Source organism: Mustela erminea, chromosome 13 (genome assembly GCF_009829155.1).
Source record: "Mustela erminea isolate mMusErm1 chromosome 13, mMusErm1.Pri, whole genome shotgun sequence".
Lineage (NCBI taxonomy): Eukaryota > Metazoa > Chordata > Mammalia > Carnivora > Mustelidae > Mustela > Mustela erminea.
The window spans coordinates 64,992,072-65,013,810 of NC_045626.1; the positions used below are offsets into that span (position 1 = coordinate 64,992,072).

At 43.6% G+C, this 21,739-nt stretch overlaps 1 protein-coding gene and 1 long non-coding RNA gene across 2 annotated transcripts; both read left to right on the forward strand.

Annotated features, from left to right (window-relative positions):
• The first annotated feature begins 2,034 nt into the window (after nucleotides 1-2,034).
• LOC116571438 (RNA-binding motif protein, X chromosome-like) lies at nucleotides 2,035-3,540 on the forward strand. The gene has a single exon (XM_032309374.1). It carries the CDS (start codon nucleotides 2,178-2,180, stop codon nucleotides 3,468-3,470), a length of 1,293 nt encoding a protein of 430 aa, XP_032165265.1. The 5' UTR covers nucleotides 2,035-2,177; the 3' UTR covers nucleotides 3,471-3,540.
• Nucleotides 3,541-8,942: 5,402 nt separating this feature from the next.
• Nucleotides 8,943-10,487, forward strand: LOC116571440. The gene is made up of 3 exons (XR_004277890.1): nucleotides 8,943-9,945; nucleotides 10,048-10,123; nucleotides 10,386-10,487. It is a non-coding gene; the product is annotated as an uncharacterized LOC116571440 (long non-coding RNA).
• The last annotated feature ends 11,252 nt before the right edge of the window (nucleotides 10,488-21,739 follow it).

Below are 21,739 nucleotides of genomic sequence, written 5' to 3' on the forward strand. Positions count from 1 at the left end.
CATTCAAATGCAGAATATAGAGTATAGATGATACATTCAAGATGACTTAGGCTTATTCCTTGAGCACTTGTTTGATAGTGGAGCCATTTAGGAAATAGCCACGAGGGCAAAAAAGCAAATTTGGAGATTTGGATACTTATGGAACCTCCAAAGAGAGAGTCCTATGACCAGTTGGAAATTCAGGTCTGGAGCCTAAGGATTGAAATTTGGATTAGACAGTGAGAGCTGGGAATCTTAGTAAATAGTGGTAGTTGAATCCAAGGGAAAGGAAGTGATCCCCTGAACACAAGATGCATAAAGATGAGCGTAGAAAGTAACTGAGACAGCAATGTTCAGAGAAGTTAGAGGAGGTGCAGAAATGAGCAGGCCACCAAAGGTCAGAGTGTCAGGCCATAGTTAATGCTTGAGGAGCCAATTCACAAGTGTGTATTGAATTCAGAGTTTGGGAGGGCATTGAAATGGGCTAACATGGGGTGCCTGGGTGGCTCAGTTGTTAGGTGTCTGCCTTCGGTCAGGTTGTGATCCCAGAATGCTGGGATCAAGCCCCGCATCGGGCTCCCTGCTCGGCGGGAAGCCTGCTTCTCCCTTTCCCACTCCTGCTGCTTGTGTTCCTTCTCTCACTGTGTGTGTGTGTGTGTGTCTCTCTCTCTCTCTGTCAAATAAATAAATAAATAAATAGAAATGGGCTAAGCTGTCCCTAGTATTTCAATATATAGTGACCAAAATGAATTGAATATGGAGAAGGAAGAGCCAACTGTGAGGATAAGCTTTGAATAAGCTTGGAATGACAGGAAGGAGAAAGAACAGCTTATTGTTTGAGGATGAAATCTGGGTTTTTTCAAAATGAAACTCTTTTGAACACTTTTGTGAAAAAAGGGGAAGGAGCTAGAAGAGGGAGAAGCAGTGTCTGTCTTTTGGGTGCTTGGTGATCTCCTCACACTTTTATATATTCTTTCATTCCATTTTCATAATCACCTTGAAGTAGGGGGTTTCCTGTCCACTTGACATATGAGGCTCAGCAAGGCTAACTGATCTGCCCAGAGGGATGAGGATTTGTTGAATTACAAAAATCAAACACTTGCCTGCCACGTGTTGCTGTTTCCAGACTCATTCTCACCCCTTGAACCTTTGTTGTTCCAGATTTAGAAGGACGTGGGAAAGAATGAGGCCAAGGTCACTGTATAGAGACTGCCTGGGGAGCAGTAAGAATATTATCTTGAGACAAGAGGCAGGACGTGAGGAAGAATCTGAACAGAGTAAGGCCTGGAGATGGACATAGGGAGCTAAGGGGACATACCGAGCCTTAGTTGGTCATCTCCTAAGAAGACAGAGGAGGGTAGTGTGAGATTAAAAAATGCTAACTGGATGAGGTGCCTGGGTGGCTCAGTTGGTTAAGAGACTCCCTTTGGCTAAGATCATGATCCTGGAGTCCCAGGATCAAGTCCAACATCAGGCTCCCTGCTCAGTGGGGAGTCTGCTTTTCACTCTGACTCTCTTCCCTCTCCCGCTCTCTCTCTCTCTTTCTCAAATAAAAAATAAATAAAAATTGTATATTCTTTTAAAAAAATGTTAATTGGATATTGACAGAAATCATCACTAAATAACAATGTTTAGAATGCTTTGATGGGGTGCCTGGGTGGCTCAGTTGTTAAGCAGCTGCCTTCAGCTCAGGTGATAATCCCGAGGTCCTGGGATCAAGCCCTGCATTGGGCTCCCTGCTCACCCTGCTCAGCGGGAAGCCTGCTTCTCCCTGTCCCACTCCCCCTGCTTGTGTTCCTTCTGTTGCTGTGTCTCTCTGTCAAATAAATAGATTTTTATTTATTTATTTGACAGAGAGAGATCACAAGTAGGCAGAGAGGCAGGCAGAAGGAGAGAGGAAGGGAAGCAGGCTCCCTGCTGAGCAGAGAGCCCGATTCGGGGCTCGATCCCAGAACACTGGGCTCATGACCTGAGCCGGAGGCAGAGGCTTTAACCCACTCTGCCACCCAGGCACCCCATTAAAATCTTAAATAAAATAAAATAAAATAGCTCGTTGCGCAGTATTGCTAGCAGCTTCCCTCTTCCGTTCGCGGATCCGGCGGCACTCCCTCGTGCTGAGCTGCTACGAAGCCCCTGCCGGCGAGCTCATAGGAGCTTGGAACCGTTGTCACCCCTCTGACTCTCACCAGGGGGAAAAAATGGTTGAAGCAGATCGCCCAGGAAAGCTTTTCATTGGTGACCTCAATACAGAAACAAATGAAAAAGCCCTTGAAGCAGTATTTGGCAAATATGGACGAATAGTGGAAGTTCTGTTGATGAAAGATCGTGAAACCAACAAATCAAGAGGATTTGCTTTTGTCACCTTTGAGAGCCCAGCAGATGCTAAGGATGCAGCCAGAGACATGAATGGAAAGTCCTTAGATGGAAAAGCCATCAAAGTAGAACAAGCCACTAAACCATCATTTGAAAGTGGTAGACGTGGACCACCACCACCTCCAAGAAGCAGAGGCCCTCCAAGAGGTCTTAGAGGCGGAAGAGGAGGAAGTGGAGGAACCAGGGGACCTCCCTCACGTGGAGGGCATATGGATGATGGTGGCTATTCCATGAATTTTAACATGAGTTCTTCCAGGGGACCACTTCCAGTAAAAAGAGGACCACCACCACGAAGTGGTGGTTCTCCTCCTAAAAGATCTGCCCCTTCAGGACCAGTTCGCAGCAGCAGTGGAATGGGAGGAAGAGCTCCTGTGTCACGCGGAAGAGATAGTTACGGAGGCCTACCTCGAAGGGAACCCCTGCCCTCTCGTAGAGATGTTTATTTGTCCCCGAGAGATGATGGATACTCCACTAAAGACAGCTATTCAAGCAGAGATTACCCAAATTCTCGTGATACAAGAGATTATGCACCACCGCCGAGAGATTATACTTACCGTGATTATGGTCATTCCAGTTCACGTGATGACTACCCGTCAAGAGGCTATAGTGATAGAGATGGCTATGGTCGTGATCGTGACTATTCAGATCATCCAAGTGGAGGCTCCTACAGAGATTCATATGAGAGTTATGGTAACTCATGTAGTGCTCCACCTACACGAGGGCCCCCGCCATCTTATGGTGGAAGCAGTCGCTATGATGATTACAGCAGCTCACGTGACGGATATGGTGGAAGTCGAGACAGTTACTCAAGCAGCCGAAGTGATCTCTACTCAAGTGGTCGTGATCGGGTTGGCAGACAAGAAAGAGGGCTTCCCCCTTCTATGGAAAGGGGGTACCCTCCTCCACGTGATTCCTACAGCAGTTCAAGCCGGGGAGCACCAAGAGGTGGTGGCCGTGGAGGAAGCCGATCTGATGGGGGGGGGCAGAAGCAGATATTAAAAACAAACAAAACTTTGGACCAAAATCCCTGTTCAAAGAAACAAACAAGAAAGTGGAACCTTTTCTGTCATAACTACCCAAGGACTACTAAAAGGAAAAATTGTGTTACCTTTTTTTAAATTTCCTGTTTAAGTTCCCCTTCCATAATTTTTATGTTCTTGTGAGGGAAAAAAAAGTAAAACCTGTTTAATCTTAAAAAAAAAAAAAAAAATAAAATAAAATAAAATGCTTTGGTAGAGACATCTGGGTGGCTCAGTTGATCGAATGCCTGACTCTTAGTTTTGGCTCAGGTCATGATGCCAGGGTTGTGAGATCAAGCCCTGCATTAGGCTCCGTGCTGGGCGAGGACCCTGCTTAAGATTCTCTCTCTCCCTCTCTCCTTTCTCTCCCTCAAAAAAATAAAGTAAAATAAAATGCTTTGGTAAAAGAAGAGAAAGTTTGTTAAAGATTTTAAAGGTTTTTTAAAAATCCTATCTGAAAATGCTTTCACTTTCTTGAGATTTAAAAAAAGAAGGGGAAGGCAAAAAGGAGCCAAGTTAAAAAAAAAAAAAAAAGACTTCTAAAAAAGGAGTAGGAAGAATTGGAAGATCAGTATATGGTAGAAAAACTATATGAAAATATCTTTATATTTATATAAATTTAAGTTCCTATTCCCTAAAGAGTAAGGAATAAAGTATCAAAGAACTCCACATTCTTAGGAAGATGTAGAGAACCCAAGGCCTTCTGCTTCAGCAGAGAGCATTGAACCCTGGAGTGACGAGACCTGCCTCAGATCCTGGCTCCGTCTCTAGGCAATTCTCATCATCTAACTAGTTCTGTTAGCTCAGCTGCAAAATCTGGGGGTTGATCTATGATATCCGAAGTGCCTTTGAGCTCGACATGTCTGTGCTGGTGTTTAGATGTGGTACAACATAATGGTGAGGAGCACAGACTCTGAGGTCAGGATGCTACAATTTCTCAGCATCTCAACCCAAGTTATATGACCGTGGCAAGTTGTTAGCCCCTCTGGGCCTCCATTTCCTCATCTGTCAACTAGGGATACTAATAGTAAGTAACCCACTGAATGGTTTATGAAGATTCAATGAAAAAAAATATATAAAAAGTACCTGACAACAGTAAGGTTCCATTTACCTTCTGTTCCTTGCAACCTTGGTAAATGGAATTAACCAATTGGAGTTTGCCAGGTTCCCCTTTTGGGAAAGGAATGAAAGGAATCTTCAAAGATCTGAGTGGTCAGGACCTCTGAGTTATGATTCAGCCACAGTCAACTGTCAAATTTTCCCACAGCTCAGTGGAAAGTCACTGAAGACTCCGCAAAAACAGTGCCACCCCTCCTTCAGTGTTTCTCTGCTGGGATGAACCGCTGACTCTGGAGGTCTGACCATATCAGCGTTCCAGCAGGGAGAGGATCTAAGCAGGCTTGATAGATTTTCCAGCCCACGCACTGTCTGTAGGTGCTTCTGCTGTTCCAGCAATGTTGTAAGACTCAAGCCTGTGAGAATTCGTTGTCAACCCAACTGTGGGGCACCAAAGAAGACAAGTTAGAGGGTGTGGGTCATTTTTCCAGGCAGGAGCAATGATGTAGTGACTGTCAGGTTATTTCAGAATTTGGAACCTCAAGTCTTCATCCCCCACACCTTTCTCTGTGTATAAAGTCAAGATTATGGATACCAGCTTGACAGAGAACACATATTAGGGATAATCACTAAGATTTTTAAGTTTTCTCAAGTGACCCCAGCAGAACCTTCATCTATGAATGTAACTGGCCACAGTTTAAACAAAAGTGGAAACACCCACACATTTGCTTATAGTTCTGATATCTTTTGAAATGTTCTTATGTCATTTACCCAAATTTGAGCTCAATATCCCTTCTATTGCTTGAATTAATCTTTTTAGCCTTGCAGAAGAAACTCGCAGCTAGTCCTATACCATGATGTTCAAGTAACTATTGGTGATCTGGGCCAAAGCTCTTTTTACTTCTTATATTTGCTCTTTTAAGAATGGACATGGTTAAAAAAAAAAAAAAAGAATGGACATGGATATAGTACAAAGCTGGTCTGGATTTTTCCTTGCACTGAGGCCTACTCAGTGCAAGAATAGACTTTAAAATCTAGGCCTCTTGTCTAGGGGGTGTATTCCTTATAGCTCACCCAGGACTAGATCCTGTATGCCACTCCCCACATACCAGTCATCATAACACACCTTCAAATAATATTTTAGGGGGCCTGGCATCTGCACTCTGAAAATTTCTGCCCTTGAGCTCACTACTTCTCTGTGTACTTTTTTGTCTTTAGGTAGATCACTGGGATCTCTGCCCTTTGTGGAATAATCTACTCCATGGTTCTTGAAATGCCATATGACACACAATATGTTTGTAGGTAAAGATACTGAGGCCCAGAAAAGACAACTAAGTTGCCCAAGTTCTTACAAAAACTCAATAATAGGGGTCAAGCCCAGAATGCAGATTTCTCTGAATCCTGCTCACTACTGACTCTGTTAAACTAGTAAGCATCTTCTTTTATTTTTTAAAAAAATATTTTATTTATTTATTTGACACAGAGAGAGAGATCACAAGCAGGCAGAGAGACAGAGAGGGGGGAAGCAGGCTCCCCACTGAGCAGAGAGCCCAATGTGGGGCTCAATCCCAGGACCCTGACACCATGACCTAAGCCAGAGGCAGAGGCTTTAACCCACAGCCACCCAGGCGCCCCAGAGCATTTTGTTTTAAAGGAGCGGTTAAGGGACGCCTGGGTGGCTCAGTTAAGTGTCTGCCTTCGGCTCAGGTCCCGATCCCAGGGTCCTGGGATCAAGCCCTGCATTGGGCTTCCTGCTCAATGGAAGGCCTGCTTCTCCCTCTCTCACTGTTTCTCTCTCTGTCAAATAAACAAATAAGATCTCAAAAAATAAAAATAAATAAAAGAGCAGTTAGGATGAGTGAGGGAATAAGACTGTCAATGAAGAAAGGATAGAACTGAAGGTTAGAACCCAGGCAGAGAGGGGGCTCTCTACGTAGGCAGAAGGCCCAGGCAAGCAGTGGGTACCTGCTTGTGGCCAGGGAAAGGAAGTGCCACAGGGTGAGAAAAAGGCACAGAGAGAGTTGAGTGACCACTACTGCATCCTTGGCCTACTAGAAAATCTCACTCAGCCAAACAGATAGAAATGTCCCTCTAGAACTTACTATTTCTACAGCTGTGAAATAACTGCTGCTTATCTTTCCTCCAGGAGATTCCTTGGAATGAAACCAATGGGAGATCAGGGTTTGGGAGAGTCTCATCAGAGCAGATGGGCCAGCAGCAGCCAGAAAGCTTGTTGCCTTTGGCTGAGAGCACCATCCTGGATCTGAACGTCTTGTGAATAAACCCCAGCAGGCTCAGCCTTAGGCCAGAGTGAAGCTGGCCTGCTTCTCCTTGAAGAGGAACCTAATGTACTCCCACATCTTCCCTCCCCTCTTGCTGATTTCAAAAATCACATTCTCAGAGAGCTTTTCAACCTAAAACCATGTAGCCCATTAGCAGCCCTGGGAGGATGGCTTCTTAGAGTTTTTGGTCCCTTGGTACATTTGGAAGTACACTGCATGAGCGGTCAGGAGGCCTGGGTTCTGGTTCTTACACCACAATTTTCCTTGGGGCAGTGGGCAAATGATTCTTCCCTAGGCCATAGTTTTTCCTAACTATAAGTTTGTTTATAATAACAATAACTTCCATTTAGGAAATGTTCATTACTACATACCAGATATAATCTCAATTGCATTCTTTCAATAGTGTCCTATGGAATAGGTACTGCCATTGTCCCATCTTACAGATAAGGAAACAGGCTTAGAATTCTCATTCCCTCACCACCCTATTTTTTTTTTATTAACATATAATGTATTATTTGCTTCAGGGGTATAGGTCTGTGAATCATCGGTCTTACACAGTTCACAGCACTCACCATAGCACATACCCTCCCCAGTGTCCATAACCCAGTCACCCTATCCCTCCCCCTCACTCCCCATTAACCACCCTATTTATTTTTTTATTTTTTTTTTATTTTTATTTTTTAAAGATTTTATTTATTTATTTGACAGAGAGAGGTCACAAGTAGGCAGAGAGGCAGGCAGAGAGAGAGGAGGAAGCAGGCTCCCCGCTGAGCAGAGAGCCCGATGCGGGACTCGATCCCAGGACCCTGAGATCATGACCTGAGCCGAAGGCAGCGGCTTAACCCACTGAGCCACCCAGGCACCCCTAACCACCCTATTTAAATCACCAGTCCCCACCCCCCCACCCTGGCCGAGATTCCTTTCTCTGCTTTATTTTAGACATAGCACTTCTTACTACCTGAAATATTACATATTTTACCTTTTTTTGCCTTCTCCCAAGACAAGATTTGTAAACTCCGTTAGGGAGTGGATTTTGTCTTTATGTTCTTGTTGTTCATTTGATGTGTTTCCAGGGCTTAGAATAGTGCCTGGCACATAGTAGGCACTCAAATATTAGTTGAATGAATGAATTGTCAGTAGGAGTATAAATTGTTACAGACTCTAGAGAAATCCATTTAGCAATATTAATATTTAACAAACATATTTAATATGTTGCCACTGTGATACCAGAACTAGGAATTTATCCTGTAGATGACATCTTCATGCATATGCTTAAAGTCATTAGTGCAAGGATGTTTACTGCAACATTTTTTGGTGTATAAAAGGACTAAAATCAGTCAAACTGTTCAGCAGTATAGGAGCTCATTAAATCAGTTGTGGTGGGTCCCTACAGTGGAATTCTCTGCAGGAGCAGGAAAGAATAAAGTAGGCGTGCATGTGCTGATACGCAACAACATAAGATACATACTTAAGGGAAATAAAGGAGAGTTCAGAACAGAATATGACTCCCTTCATTTATATCAAAAGAAAAAGATAACGACAGGTTTTCACATATACTTGTTTATGTCTGGCCATTTCTAGAAGGAGAAACAAGAAACAAATAGCTGCCTCTGGGGGTGGCCAGAGGTTCTGGGTTGGGATGGAGAATATACTCTTACAGTACGCTCTTGTTTTTTAAGTTTTCTTTTTTAGCAGTTTTCTTGAGATAAAATTCACATATTATACATTTCACCCACTTAAATTGTTTAATTCATTAGTTTTGCTGTATCATGTTATTAATTTTTTAAGATTGTGGCAAAATATGTATAATATAAAATTTGACATTTTAACCATTTTTTTAAAATTTTGTTTTTATTTATTTGACAGAGCAAGTGCATAAGCAGGGGGAGCAGCAGAGGGAGAGGAAGAAGCAGATTTCCTGCTGAGCAGGGAGCCCAACATGGAACTCCATCACAGGACCCCTAGATCATGACCTGAGCCAAAGGCAGACGCTTAACCAACTGAGACACCCATACACCCCCATTTTAACCATTTTTAAGCATATATTCAGCAGCATTAATTACATTCACAAAGTTGTGCAACTGTTACCAATTTCTATCTCCAAAATCTGTTTTATTCCCCAAACATTATAATAGTCTTTTGTAGTATTTGATTTTTTTTTTTTTTAATAGAGGGAAATAGGGGAGGGAGGGCAGAGGGAGAGAATCTTAAGCAGGCCAAACGCAGAGCCCGATGCAGGGCTCAATCTTGAGATTATGACCTTGAGATAATGACCTGAGCTGAAATCAAGAGTTGGGAACCACCCAGGTGCCCCTGTGGTATTTGACCTTTAAAAATCTTGTGCATGTGTTACTTTTTTTATTTGAAAAAATCATTTCAAAAAGAAATTAAGTCAGGTTTAGAAAATTTATTAACTTGTCTAAGATCCCACAGCTCATATTCCATGACAGCAATCACCAGTATAATTAGAATAGAAATTCTTACAAAGAATCAGGTTTTAGTAAGGGGTGTTGGATATCATCTAATACCTTCATTGTACAAATGAGATAACAGACTCACAGGGGTAAGGTAGTCACCCCAAGTCAGGATGTCCATCAGAAGCAGTCCTCCTAATCCAAGATATGCTGTTCAGAGTAGGTCACAGAAGAGGACTCTTGCCCCTCAACAAAGAGTGAGGCTTGAATCCTTCCTGCAAAAAAGGGGATTTAAGTTCTTCTATGTCTCACGTATCTATACTGCCTACTAGTAGGGAATGGGGCCATTGAGCCTGATGTCACTGTTTCTGTTTATCTGAAACCATGTAGCAAATCTTCAGCACCTATCTCAATTTTTACTTCCAAGAAAATGTCTCTGATTGCCTTAATACATCCGTATCCCTACTTGATTCTTAACTCTTATAAATGTTAGTATTTAAAGCACATAAGGAGCAACCCGAGAATGTGAGACATCGTATAGCTATGTCAGTTTATGAATCCATTCTTCCCACTAGTGTAAGCTCCAGGAAGACAGGAATCGGGAGGTTGATTCCATGCAGTAGGTACACAATAGATAACTGACTGGATTAATTGAGTTGAAAAGTAGCTGTGGTATGAGATGTAAGTTGTTTGTTTGTTTTTTGAGATGTAAGTTTTTCAAAAGGTTTCTCTTCGCCTCCCAGCAGAGATGCCTACTGGATCACAGAACATTGAAATTGTTGGAAGTTGTGACTGTCCTACCCCCCAGTCACCAAGAGCCAAGTATGATCCTTCTTTTGTCATATTTACCTCGATGTTAATAACACCCTCATGTATGTGATTGCTTACAGTTGATCTTCTTTTCCTTTCCTCTATGCCCAATAGATGGGAAGTTTCACAAGAATGTAGATGGTCCGTCTTGGCTCACCATTTTAATCTCCGCACCAAGCCTGGTATTCAGGTATTCAAGAAATATTTGTGGAGGGGCAACTGGGTGGTTCAGTGGGTTGGACTCTGCCTTTGACTCAGGTCATGGTCTCAGGGTCCTGGGATCAAGCCCCTAATTGGGCTTTCTGCTCGGCGGGAGCCTGCTTCCCCCTCTGCCCTGCCTGCCTCTCTGCCTACTTGTGATCTGTCTCTCTCTGTCAAATAATAAATAAAATCTTAAAAAAAAAAAATTTGTGGAAAGAATGGATGAATGAATATATCACCTTGTTTTATAGATGGAAACAGAGGCAAAAAGAGGTGTGGTTCTTAAAGACAAAACTGAGGGTGCGCCTGGGTGGCTCAGTCGTTAAGCGTCTGCCTTCAGCTCGGGTCATGATCCCAGGGTTCTGGGATCAAGCCCTGTGTCGGGGTCCCTGCTCTGTGGGAAGCCTGCTTCTCCCTCTCCCATTCCCACTGCTTGTGCTCCTTCTCTTGCTGTCTCTCTGTTAAATAAATAAATAAAATCTTTTAAAAATTAAAAAAAAAGACAAAACTGGGATAAGAAGTCCGGTCTCCTAGTTCTCAGGCCAGCCAGCATTCTTTTTACTTTCCTTTGTGTTCTCTCAGTGTTGGGGTTGGAACATCTTGGAGCCTAGTCTAACCCTTTCATTTTACAAATGGGAAACTGGGGCCTTGAAAGGGGAAGGACTCATCCAAGTTCACAGAAGGCAGCACTGGCAGAGCCAGGCCTAGAACTCAGGTCTCCTGACTCCCAAGCTAGTGCTCTTTGTAAAGGCATAGAAAAAACAAAGCTGAATTGGGCTTATTGCCAAGCCCCTGCAGGAGGTCACATAGCCAAGCAGCTCTCAGAGTTCCTTGTCTATTCTTAGCCTGAACTTTTAGTGACTCTGGTCTTCAGCAGCTTTTTCCCCCCTTTTCCTTTGCATTTGATTTTTTGTGTATATGTGATGCGTGTTTTAAATAAATGCTGCTACGTGTAGGAAATGGGCTTCAGCACCGTCCTGCTACAGAGGCCCTGAAAAGAATAAACGTGAGAGAGGGGCCCTGAGAAAACAATTGGCTTCCCTTCTCTGAAGTGACCCCAGTGCCCCAGAGCCTCTCTTACCTCTCACAACTGCCAGCAGAAGGTTAAGCTCCTCACACAATACGAAGGAAATCACTAGAAAGAATTTACAAGGAGAACTGGCTATTAGTATTGGCTGCTGATGCCTCACTTTGATGAAGACCAAAAATTATTTCTTCCTAAGCTCTGGTTCCTCTTCTAACTTCTACTTCAGCTTCCCACCTACAAGATGTTTATCATTCAGCCACACAAAATGAGCTAAAACTCCTTTCTCATACAAAATTCTGCTTCTCAAAACCTTTCTCCACCTTGCCAAATACTTTGAGTAACTTCTGAATTTAGGTTATTTGGAAATGACTAGAAACAGAGAATAGAAGGGAGCTAATGTTGTAAAAGTATAAAAGGACCAATGAAATAAACAGTTGTACCTCAAGTTCAAAGAAGACAGAAGCTTCTCTGGGCTAGGCTAAGTCAAAGCCAATTCAGGGGAACAGTTTGAAGCAAGGCCAAGTTACCTTCAAACTTAGTGGCTTAAAACAATAAGTATTTATTATCTCACAGTTTTCATGGGCTAAAAATCTAGGTATGGCTTAGCTGGGCTCCTTTGGCTCAAGGTTTCTTGTGAGGTTGCAGGTAAGCTCCAAGGCTGAATGGAGGGTGGAGAAGAAAACAATTTCAAGCCCACTGAAGTGGTCATTGGCAGGCCTCAGTCCCTCATAACATGGGCCTCTCCACAGAGCTGCTTTAAGACTTGGTACTAGCTTCCCCTGGGTGAGAGACTTAAGAGAAACCAGGATGGAAGCTTTGGTCTTTACGTAACCTAATCTCAGAAGTGATAGCCCATCACTGTTGCTGAATGTTTTCATTAGAAGCAAGTCACCAGATTCAGCCCACATGTAAGTGTGTGATTACCAAAAGGCAGAGATCATTGGGAGTCATCTCAGGGGCTAACTACCATGCTTTTGTGGATGGATAGGATTACCATAAGGTATAGAAAGCAATCCAGGTAGGGAATAAGAGTGAAAGTACAAGTTTAGGAAGGTTTTACTGGGATGATTTGTTTGGAGAAAGGCATTTGAGTAGGAGTGTAGAAAGTAATGAAAGAAGTTGACCAGGCCCAGACTGAACTGGATTTTAATTTTTATTTATTAATATTATTTTTTAATTTATTTATTTGTTAGAGCACAGGCAGACAGAGTGGTAGGCAGAGGCAGAGGGACAAGCAGGCTCCCTGCCGAGCAAGGAGCCCAAAGTGGGACTCGATCCCAGGACGCTGAGATCATGACCTGAGCTGAAGGCAGCCGCTTAACCAACTGAGCCACCCAGGCATCCCTGAACTGAATTTTTAAATGCCAGGCATAGACTTCTATTTTTATCCTCGGGCTCTTGTCTATATTTCTCCCATTCAACTGTAAGCTCTGTAAGAACAGGAGCTATGTCTATTTTATTCTTATCATGATATCTCTATGATTCGAATAGAAATTGGCATGTAGTACGTGATCAAGAAAATCTGTTGAATGAATAAACCTGTGAAGTTAATGTGTAAAGAGTAAGGCAGAATTGCCAGATTTGTCTTTTTAATTCTGACAGAATTCAACCTCAAAAGAAGCCCACATAATTACTCTTGGAGCTCTCAACCAAGATTTAAACTTTGTCTCCTATTTCGAAGGTATCATTATTCAAATTACCTAGCACATCACAAAGAGGAAAGTTAAGCTTTACTCACGGGCCTCCATCTTTCCCTTGTACTAAAAGCTCCTTAAACAGTTCTTCTGTTGAGCTTCAGAATCTTGGTACATACGCAAAAAAAAACAAACTTAATGTCTGAGGGCAGACAAAGCTGGTTTCCATTCACTCAGCCATTCAAGTGTAATCTACTACCTGACAGGACAAGCTCTTAACACCTGGTTCTGACCACCAGCCACACTGCCTTCTCCCCTTGCTGGCACCCAGAGTGCCTCTAAGAACCGTTGTTGCGCATTATCTTTCAGTATAAAGGGAGAATTTGTTCTGGGGAAGCAAAACTGTTAGGTGAGTGTACTAGTTTGCTAGGGCTGCCATAATAAAATACCATAGACCAGGGGCCTTAAACAGCAGAAGCATATTTCTCACAGTTCTGGAGGCTGGAAGTCCAAGATCAAAGAGTCAGCAGGTTTGGTTCCTACTATGTCCCCTGTCCTTGGCTCTGCAAGTGGCCACTTTCTTGCTGTGTCCTCCCACAGCCATCTCTCTGTGAGCACACATCCCTGGTGTCTCTTCCTCATGGATAAGGATGCAGTCCTTTTGGACTAAAGCGTCCCTCTTATGACCTCATTTAATCTTAATCACCTCTTTAAAGGCCCTGTCTCCAAACACAGTCCTACTGGGGGGTTAGGACTTCATTAGAAGACTCTGGGGCGGGGGCGGGGGGGGGGACACAATTCAGTCCATGACAGCAGGCAAGGTTTATTATACATGAGCTTTCTATCACCACATCCATGCTCTTCTAAAAGAATGATAATCTCCCATTTGCAGAGATGGTGATCAATAATTCTTAAAAATTCTTCACACCCACCGTCTCATGTGACATTACAGTAGCCTCCAAGAAAGCAGAGTTGGTGGTTACCTCTCTGCAGATAAGGAAACCACCCAGAGGAGAGTTCACAGGTTCTCCCAATCACAAAGTCTAGGATCCGGTTCCTGGCGGTTGGGCCAGTCTTGTTCATGCTCAGCCTTGGAGTTACCTCCTCTTGACCACTCAGGAGCAGCCTCTGAAGCATCCCTACCTAGACTCTAACTGCCCACATCTTCTTCCTCTTGCCCGCCTCCATCAAGATTTACCTACCTTTCAAGGTCGTTCCACTTGATTTTCAAAGTGACAGCGAGATGGCTAGAAACAAACAAACTATTGTTAATGATCTATGTTGATTTGTGAGTGAGAGATTACTTGAGGGTGGGGTGGATCTTGGCCAAACAGATTAACAGTCTATATTTTATAGCTTGCAAAACATTTTCTTCACATACCACATTTAACTTACTTCCATTCTAACCAAAATTCTGTGAAGTAGATGCTATTATTATCTCTGCTTTTTAGAAAAAGAAACAGCCTCAGAGATTAGGTACCCAGCCTAAAATCACATACGCAAGTAGCAGAGGTGGAACTTGAACCAGATGCTATGTGCTCTTTTTACTTTGTCTCGCTTCGCTGCCAAACTTTACCAGTTCATTCAGAATAGTAACCTGGTACAGTGATATTTTCCCTGCATGTTCTGAGACGTGGCTCCTTCCCTTCCATGTCTAATCTGCGCTGACCTACCATCTAGTGAGCTTCCACAGTGTTGGGACTTGAGTCCAGTTCCATTCCTGTTTAACTGGGGTGACTGCAAAGACTTTTTTTCCTTTTCACTAGGCTTTTGTAGTTAATTTGTAGTTTGTAGTTAATTTCATTTGTAGTTAATTTCATTGACTGTAGTTAATTTCATTCTCTGGTTTGAAGAGTCTAATGGAGTGTCCTTCTCTTCCATTTCACTCATTCAACAGATAGGTGTTGAATACCTGCTGTGTACCAGGCACTGTGCTAGGTACTTCTTTTTCTTTTTTCATTTCTTTTTAATACAAATTTGGATCTTTGGGTGTGTCCTGCCAGCAGAAAACAATAGCAGAGAAAACACGAAAGAATGAAAAACAAGAAAGAAAAAAACCCCCCTCAGAAGGTTCTTCTTCTCCTCCTCACCCCATACACATTAGGGAGCACAGCAGGTTTACAGAATGCAGTATACAGTCAGCAAAGAAGAGGACAGACACTGTCCCTGCCCTCAGGGAGATTACTGTCTTATCTGCCAGGAAGGGACCCTTGAGGTCACGGAGTCAGGTCCTTTTACTGAAGAGAAAAGCGAGCCATGAGGCTGAGTAAACTATCCAGGGTCACAAAGCTGCAAGTGTCCGAGAGAGGGATCTGGGAAACTGGGTCTTTTCATTCCTAGTCTGGGATGTTTTTCTTTCACACAATGTTTTGTATTGAGATCTGGCTCCATGCCGTGCTGCCCCTCAGGTGGTAGCTGGCAACAGGACTCAGTCTCAGAAAACTACCTCACGGAGTCTCCATTTCAGCGTCCAGAAGCAGAAACTTTTCAATTTTCTTTTTCTTAGATTTTATTTATTTATTTATTTGGCAGTGGGAGAGGGAGAAGCAGACTCCCCACTAAGCAGAGAGCCCTACGTAGGGCTCGATCCCGGGACCCTGGGACCATGACCCGGGTCTAAGGCAGACGCTTAACCGATTGAGCCACCTAGGCACCCTTGAAACGTTACCGTTTTCACTGAAATTTAAGACACAAGTGTGGAAGAATCAAAGTCTGAGGCTTCGGATATGAACCCACCCAGAAGCAGGACTCCCTTCTTGTTCTTTTCCTGCTGCCAGTGCCAGAGTCTGACACTAGCAGGGTGCGTATTTTTCTGTCCCACTCACTACATTTCTATCCCTTGCTCTTCTCCAGATGAGGACCTGAAGCAGCGGGCTGTCAATCTAGACCCTGTCCACTCAGCATCATATAGACATTTATTCACAGGATTTCTCAAGGTGAGATGCTGAGAGTTAGGCTAAGGAACTAACTTACAGCAGGAAGTACAAGTGTGGGCTTAGCCCCCAAGTGACGTCCCTAATGGAAGCGCCTTCACACAGGTATTTTGCACGACCTGCAGCAGCTCGGAAAACCTGGCACCAGCAGGTTAGCACACGTATGTGGGACACCTGTTGGCACTGTAGGCCCTCAGTAAGTGTTAATATCACTATTCGTTCACCGCATTCATTTTTTAATTATTTAAGTTTTATCAAAGTTATACCAGGCACATGATTGAAAGAGCCAACCAGTTCTACAAGGTTAATGAAGACAAAGAGCAGTCCTCAGCCTCTCTCCACCCACTCCCCTCCCCCCATTTCCCTTTCCCTAGAGGGACCATTTTCAACTTGTTTAACTAATTCTTTTACCTATCTATAAATAACATGTTTGTATTGCTACTTCCTGGTGTTTCAGTTCAGGCGTTATCTGTTGACTTCCCACAATGGGAGGTGAGGATTCAGCTCCTTTTTCTCCACTCCCCCCTTTTACGCATATGCACACTTCCCAGGGCCCCTTATTCTCTATATAGTTATATGGTCATTTTTGGTAGCTCAGTAATCAGTGCAGCTGTCATTATGACAGTGTAATGCCACTCGCAGCTAAGCCACATAGTCAACCATGATTGTTTTTCCTTTACAATATTACCTTTTTGTTTATTTTGTTTTTTCATACACGTAGGTTTCGAAGCTCTTAGCACACTAATTAACCTTGAACTCTGCCAATTACCCAGGTGTCTTCTCAGTTTGTTCTTGGGAAGGTCTCTTGGAGCCTCTCTCCTGTTCAGAGGTGGGGGAGGCCGAACAGCTGCCACCCTGGAACCTCCCTTTACTACCATCTGGGCAATTCCCTGCCTCTTCCCTATGTTGGATCACCTGTTTCTGGATCCTGTGTCTTCTCGTTTCCTGCTTTCTTCCCTCTTTTTGATGACGTGTGTTTTCTAGAACTTCCTGAGAGTTATGAGTGGGAAATTTTTTGAAATCTTGGGTCTGACGGCTGGCTCCATTGTCTTCTAGCTTCCAGGGCTGCTGTTGAGGCCAAAGCCCTCTTTGCATGTGACCTTGTAGGATTTCTTTGTCCCCCCTGTGTTAAGAAATTTCACAGTGACATACCTATTGTGCTGGCCACTGAGTGGCCCTTTCAGTCTGATAACTCATGACCTTTGATTCTGGAGTGTTTTCTTGAATTAGTTTGTGTCCTTTGTTGTGTTTCTAAAACTCCTGTGATTCAGCTATTCAGATGAATGTCTCATCTCTTCTTTTCTAGTTTCTATCCCTGTCTTTTTGCTCTACTTTCTGGAAAATTTCCTCAATCTGTCTTCTAATTCTTTCACTAAAGTTTTCATTTCTGACGTCATGGTTTTTCTTTCTATGATTTCCTATTGGAGACTTTGCCCTTGGGGAGGGGAAAATCCCTCTTAATGGAGTTTTAGATACAGTGAAATTAGATGCATGTATTTAATCCACTGTTTTTACCCAGTATCTCTGTATATGCTGATTATTTAATAATTCCTGCCTTGTATTTTTATCTAATCCTTTAGCCTTTAATGATGGTTTTCTATTGGTTTACATATTTGACCCTTACAATCTAGACTGTGATACCTGGATAGGACCTTGGGATTGTCTAGTGCATCTTTATCAATTTACAGAGCAAATACCTGATGCTCAGAGAGAGGAGGTGTGCTCTTGGAAAACACGTTTCTGCCAGAATTTACCAGAGGCATGTGAGATGGATTATTTGGCAGGCATACAGTACTCACATAGTTTTTTGGGTTTTTGTTTTTTTTCCACTCTTTTCCAAAAAATATTATTGCGGTATAACTGAGATACAATAAGTAAATTGCACATAACTTAATGTGTATGATTTGGTAAGTTTTGGCCCATCTATACACTCCTGAAACCATCATCATAATCGAGGTATCGATCACCTCCCAATGTTCCCCTCCACTGTGCTTGTCATTTCTCCCTCTTACCCACCCCCAGCCCTTCTCAGGCAACCACAGATCTGCTTTCTATCACTATAGATGAGTTTATATTTGCTAGATAGAAATGTAATCATAGAATGTGATCTTTTGTTGGGGGCCGAAGGGTGGGGGTCCAGCTTTTTTTTACATGTGGCTTTTCTGGGTACTTTGGAGGCCATACCTGACTGTCCAGGTGGAAAGTCTTTACCAGCTGCACGTCCGTGTGCATCCTTTCTCTTCTACACCCCCCCATCTGCCCTCTCCCGGCCGTACAGGCTGCTGCCTGCGGTGTACCTGTCCTCCCCTTGCCATCCAAGCCTGTTCTCAGGAAAGGACCAATGTATTTCATTCACATTGAGGTGACCGATATGATTTTATATGTGTGATGTGGGCAATTATACAGAAGACAAAACCTACACTTGGCTTATACCAAAGAAGTAAAGCTCTAATGATGGAGTTTCAAGCAGTGAGCAAATAAGTTTGGAAGAGAGTTTTGGACAAGGGCATCCCCTGAATCTCTGAAAGTATGCCCTGTTTAACAGAGTCCTTGTGTTAGACTGACTCTGCCTGTAGATAGGCGGGGTGAATTGAAATGCCCTCTGGTCCCATTCAGAATTTTGGTTTCCTGAAATGTCAGCCATTTAGGAGCTAAGAAAAGAAATAATGTCTTGCTGGCTTTCCTTCCTTTTGGCGTGTTTGGCAGAGAAAACAGTCCTATGTAGATAAAAGGTCACTCAGAAGGGCAGGGCCTCCTGTGTTTGGTCCTCATGTCCCTGGTCTAGGTGAGAGAAGGGCCATGAGAGGTGGCCCTGAGCTACTAGCTACTGCGAGTCCAAGCTAGCAGTGGCCCAAAGATCACGGAGAAGCCTGGCAAAGCAGCCTGGCTCTGAGGTTGTCTTGCCTGTCTCACTTCTCTTCTTACTGATTTTCACATTTAATCTTTAATTCTTTATTAATTAATTCACGTTTAATTCTTAACAACATTGTGAAGGAAGAGAATAGGAAACATTTCTTTATTTTAAAAATAAGAAAAGAGGGGCACTTGGATGGCTCAGTCCATTAAGCATCTGCGTTTGGCTCAGGTCATGATCTTGGCGTCCTGAGAGCAAGCCCTGCATCGGGCTCCTTGCTCAGTGGGGAGCCTGCTTCTCCCTCTCCCTCTGCCTGCCGCTCACCCTGCTTGTGTTCTCTCTCTCTGTGTCAAAAATAAATAAAATCTTAAAATAAGTAAATAAAACAAAAATAAGAAAAGAGAGATAGTGTAACCTGCTTAACTTCAAAACATTTCTCAGCATGAGTCTTGTCCACGGGCAACCAGGCTACCTGCCCGTGATGGGGAACATGGTGGTGTGAAACCTCTGGTCTACAACAGAGGAGTCGGGGTAGGGAGCAGAGTCCCGCAGTGAACACATTCCCAGTCGTTGTTTCTTTCTCCACTCCCTTATGTGACCATCTCCCTGGGGTTCAGCATTACTTCCCATGGCCTATTGGACAAAGCATCTAGCCTAGGAGGGGAGGACAAGGAAATAGGTCCCAAGAGTCTGTGGGAAGGGACCCATAAGACATTTCCTTGTGAGCAAGAAGCTCAGCACAAGGTTTCTGGTTAAGGAGGCAGACACGCGGTAGTCCCTTTGGCTCAGTTTGACATTTGTTGAGTATAGACTCTCTGCAAAGATGGGGCCAGGCACGGTTCCTTAGCTCAAGGGCCTTAACAGGTCTTCAATAGTGGGAAGCCCAACAGTAGTTGGGAGAGGGAAGTTGGTTGTATAGAATCCCTCCTTCAGTAACTCAGGAAGGATGCAGTGAAGACTAGACCAGGAGAAAAGGCACAGGGAAGAAATGTAGAAGCCTGACCTGGCTAACTTCAGTATTTTGTCAGGGTTGGCCAGCCCTGCCCCGAGGGACCCCAGACTGCCCACTAGTGTTCCTGTGCCAGAGAGCTCGGTGGCACGGAGGCTCCAAGCAGCAGGAGACAGGAGAAGGGAGCAGAGTTTCCAGAGTGCTGCTTCTGCTATGAGGTCAGCAGCCCCCAGTCCACCACCATGCTTCATTTATTTTCAATGGCAAAACTCTCCACATCAGTTGCTGTTTTTTTTTTTTTTTTAACCAATTGGACATCCCATGATCCTTTTAGCCAGAGGGCAGGCATTTTGGCATCCTAAGAATAATAAAAAGTTAATTTCTCCCTTATTGCAAATACATTTGCATTTTCTTATCTCCTGTTTCACTCGATTCTATTAATGGGTTCATGTGATAGCTAGGCAGAGATTATTGGCATCAACCCGATGAAAAAACCAAGACACAGAGCTTGACTTAGTGAGTCACATGGAGAGTTTGTGGTTAAGTCAGATCCAAACACTTTGCCCGCCAGAAGGGGTGGTAGTCACTGAGGCCAGAGCTGTCTGGGGTTGTGTGAGGAACAGAGTGCCCCACGCTTAGGTGGGATAAATTCTGAATTTACCATTCTCTGATTTTACCTGTAGACTTACACCATACAAGAAGGCAGAGGGCCAGGGTTCCCGGTCTAATTCTGCCAGTCATCTGCCGTGTGAGCTTAGTGTGACTCAACCTTTTGGGGTCTTTGGTTTCTCATCTATAGTGTCAGAATTAAAAGGACCCGGGAATGTTTTAAGAGGAAGCTGCACGTAAAGTATATCACTAAGATTTGTTAAGCAAAAAGTGAGGGAAAGGACAACAGCCATGAGCACTGGCACTAAAGATAGGAATTCAAAGCATGGTCTGGAAATAGCTAGAGACATTTAACTCGGGTACAGAGTAAGTACGCATGTATCGAGTTCATTCATTCTGTCTTCCATGTGCTCGAAGGGACAGACTGCTGTTTATATATCCGTCCCACCTCTGAGGGTTGCTTCAGCTTCTCAGTATTACACAGACACGAGGAACAGCCATGCGCATGGTTTTATTTATATGTGTGTGTCTTTATTACATCGTATGTCTTTATTGAAGATTGAGGCCTAGAAATGGAAAACACCAGGTCATTGGGTAGTCACATGTTCACCCATTGTATATTTCTAGCTCCTCACGTCCCCACCAATGTTTTTTGGGTTTGTTTGTTTTTTTTAAATCACTTAAAATTTCAGTTTTATTATGACAAAAATAATACAAATCCTCAGCAGCCAAAAGAAGAGATGCATCCGGTGAGGTCTGGGAGGGCCCCAAATTTAAATTTTCTGTGTTGTTTCCCCTTGGAGTTAGGAGGAATAGCCCTCCCAGCATATCAGTGGGTAACAATATGGACTGAGCATTATTAGCCAGGGACTGTGCCTTATCAAGTGCTCAGTGTCACCCAAGCTTTAATCCAGGGTTTTACATTTTTTCTTTTTAAAGATTTCATTTATTCAAGAGTGAGAGAGAATGAGAGAGAGAGAGCACGAGAGGGGTGAGGAGCAGAGGGAGAAGCAGAACAGGGAGCCTGATGTGGGGCTCGATCCAGGGACTCTGGGATCATGACCTGAGCCAAAGGCATACGCTTAACCAACTGAGCCACCCAAGACCCCAGTTTAAGATTGCACATATGGGGCACCTGGGTGGCTCAGTGGGTTAAAGCCTCTGCCTTCGGCTCAGGTCATGATCCCAGGGTCCTGGGATCAAGCCCCGCATCGGGCTCTCTGCTCAGCGGGGACCCTGCTTCCTCCTCTCTCTCTGCCTGCCTCTCTGCCTACTTGTGATCCCTGTCTATCAAATAAATAAATAAAATCTTTAAAAACAAAACAAAGCATAAACCCTCCATTTTCTTAGAATCACTTAATGAACATTCCTTCCTTTTTCTGTGGCTTGTGCTGTGACCTCTACCACATGATACATTTCCACACACAGAGAAGTTTGCATCTAACCTTTATATTCCATTCAGTCTGTCTCTTTGCCTGTTCCTGTATCACGTTGTTTTAATTACTTGGGCTTTATGCTTTATGTATCTATCTGTTAGGGCAAATTTCCACATTCTTCACTAGGAAGAAAATTATTGTAGGTCTTCTTGGCCCTTTTTCT